Source organism: Spinacia oleracea, chromosome 3 (assembly GCF_020520425.1).
Source record: "Spinacia oleracea cultivar Varoflay chromosome 3, BTI_SOV_V1, whole genome shotgun sequence".
In the NCBI taxonomy this organism is placed as follows: domain Eukaryota; kingdom Viridiplantae; phylum Streptophyta; class Magnoliopsida; order Caryophyllales; family Amaranthaceae; genus Spinacia; species Spinacia oleracea.
The window spans coordinates 159,091,859-159,094,384 of NC_079489.1; the positions used below are offsets into that span (position 1 = coordinate 159,091,859).

The 2,526-nt window shown below is 36.3% G+C and overlaps 1 protein-coding gene across 1 annotated transcript; it reads right to left on the minus strand.

Annotated features, from left to right (window-relative positions):
• Positions 1-379: 379 nt before the first annotated feature.
• LOC110797801 (pentatricopeptide repeat-containing protein At3g53700, chloroplastic) lies at positions 380-2,163 on the minus strand. The gene is made up of 2 exons (XM_056841106.1): positions 2,002-2,163; positions 380-1,543 (listed from the first exon to the last, which is right to left on the minus strand). Exons 1-2 carry the CDS (start codon positions 2,078-2,080, stop codon positions 516-518), a joined length of 1,107 nt encoding a protein of 368 aa, XP_056697084.1. The 5' UTR covers positions 2,081-2,163; the 3' UTR covers positions 380-515.
• Positions 2,164-2,526: the final 363 nt, after the last annotated feature.

Here is a 2,526-nt window from a genome sequence, read left to right on the forward strand (position 1 = left end):
AAAGCAGGGATTACGACACAAACAAAGCTGAAAGCTTCCATTAGAGACTGCCAGCAGAACAAGACTATATTCCATTCTGCATAGAGGGGTTCAATCCCCTGACAGAATGTTCAACAACTCAACACTTTGAGCATGCCAACTTGATTCACATGCTTGTACAAAACTATAGTTGCACTAATAGTAAAAACTAAGACTAACTATCAGTTGATTCCATGGGTTATTTTGTAGGTGCTCAAGGACTAGCTCACCTAATAATTCAATTTTACTCAATCAATAAGTAAATTAAAACAGCATAAAAATGCATAGTACACTAGTGTAATTCATTTAATGGACAATCATGCTACTTATCTCAAAATTAGTTCTTCAAATATTCAGCAAATCATACCAAAACGAAGTTATCATTTAAGTTCAAATTAGTAAAGATCAATATCAAATCGAAAAAAACAAATAACACAAATCATTTACCTTCAGCATCCATAACAAACGGCTACCAAAAACGAAAAGTAAAAGTAAAATTAGATGGAGAGAAAAGAGGATGAGGTAGCCATTTGATTAGCTTGTTCCATCCTACCATAACCACTAACTATGAGACGATAAGCGGCGGGATTAAGTCCCCCACTCTGTTCCTCCCTAAGTTCTAATAGCGCCAATGCATCTTCCATATTTCCAGCTGTACATAAAGATATGATGAGATGGTAAAAGGCTTGAAACTCAGGAGACTGGTCTTCCAGTAACATCCCCATGGCTATCTGCATTGCTTCTTCTATGTGGCCTTTTCTACACAAACCAAGAATGACAGATGAGAAGGCAGAAGTTGCGTTTGCAGAGGTTGATAAACCAGCTAGCATATCCACAGCTAAGCATAAAGTTTCATCATGCTTTGACAGACAATGTATTAGTTGATGGACAGACTTTGGAGGAGTTTTCTCTTTAGCAGCTTCATAAATTGCATGAGCCAGTTTAGGCTTATCCAATTTGCAGTACATGTCTATTATCCAATAAACACTCTCATCATCAACACTGTCCCTTTGGATTCCGTAGTGTAAACGGTTAACAATATTCTGGAACATTTGTAATTCCCAGGCTTCAGATTGGGATCCCCGCGCACAAAATACAACATTTGAATATGAATTCAAATCTGGGAAGCACTTAAAATCCGGAAACTTGTTAAGTATCTCAATTCCAGACTTGTCATCTTCATAATATCCGAATGCGTTTATCAATTTGTTGAGGATTCTAGTAGTAACAATACCGAGGCTGTTGCTGTTGCTGTTGCGCTTCTCCTCGCCGAGGTTTTCAATCAATTTGTTGCGCAATTTAGTAATAACACCGCCTCTGCCGCTGCAGCTGCGGCTGTGGCAGATCAAAGTATCAAAGTTGCTTTTAACAAGATTCCATGAGAGATCCAACCATCGTTTCTCAGATTCACAGTGCCACGGTTTTGGTATATAGGTAATGCCATCTAACAATAAATCACTAATCTCGAAATCATCTCTAGAAAGAGCCCATTCGAAATACTTAAACAGATCAAAGTGAGAAAGCTCTTCAGGTGGGTGTGTGATCATCCGACAAAAAAAAATCAATATTAAGAAGCACATCCCAATTATCACGAGATTCAAGGATTGAATCTACAGAAACAGAATTATGTGTAAACAACGACAATAACTTTTCAAATTCAACCGCAGAACCAACTTCTTCTTCAATTGTAAATTTATCATTATCAGTATCAGTATCAGTATCAGATCTACAACCAACTTCTTCAATTGTTAATTCATCATTATCAGTATCAGATCTACATGCAGCGTCGGACATGGACATGGACATGGACATAGACATAGACATAGACATAGATCTGTGACTGTGACTGTGACTGTGAGTGGGTATTTTTATTTGTATTTTGGGATGATGATGATGATGATGATGATGATGATGATGATGATGCTGCCTTGGTGAAACAAGTGAATGATAGAATGATGATGAATTCATGGATCTATGGTTTACCTGAAACGGAGGTTCTTCCAAACAAAATAATAATCTTGGTTTTGGTTTTGGTTTTGACCTTTTGTTCATGAGGGAACATCTTGATGCTATGCTTCGCCACATCTCTCTTCTCCTGTTTCCCAGTTCGGCTGTTTCTGCGTGAGACCAAACTATGTTATGGCGGAGGTTTAGGGTCTGTCAATCACGGGTTAGCCCGTTTCAATAACGGATAGATCCGAGAGTTATGGATAAGGATTATTCTCTAACACCTTTAAGTCCGTAACAATTACATAATTTAGTTACTTCAAAAATAAAAATTACACTATTTAGCGATACACAAATTCTTTTTAATTGTTAAGTTAAAATAAAAATTTTATTACCTAACTACTATGTTATTTCATTTTTAGATTTATCTTTCAGTTATTAGAGTGTTTGATTTTGGGTTGAATTTCATTTTAGATTGATCTTTTAATTATTAAAGTGTTTTATACAAATACAGCTTAGTATGGGAACAGAATATTTCATAGAGTCCTAAATCAGTTTTGT

Bases quoted from the DNA above. Each gene is read 5' to 3' on its own strand.
- LOC110797801 (XM_056841106.1), bottom strand. From the start codon at position 2,080: ATGTTCCCTCATGAACAAAAGGTCAAAACCAAAACCAAAACCAAGATT. The intron at 1,544-2,001 runs GTAAACCATAGA...ACCCACCTGAAG, and splicing joins TGGAAGAACCTCCGTTTCAG to AGCTTTCTCACTTTGATCTG.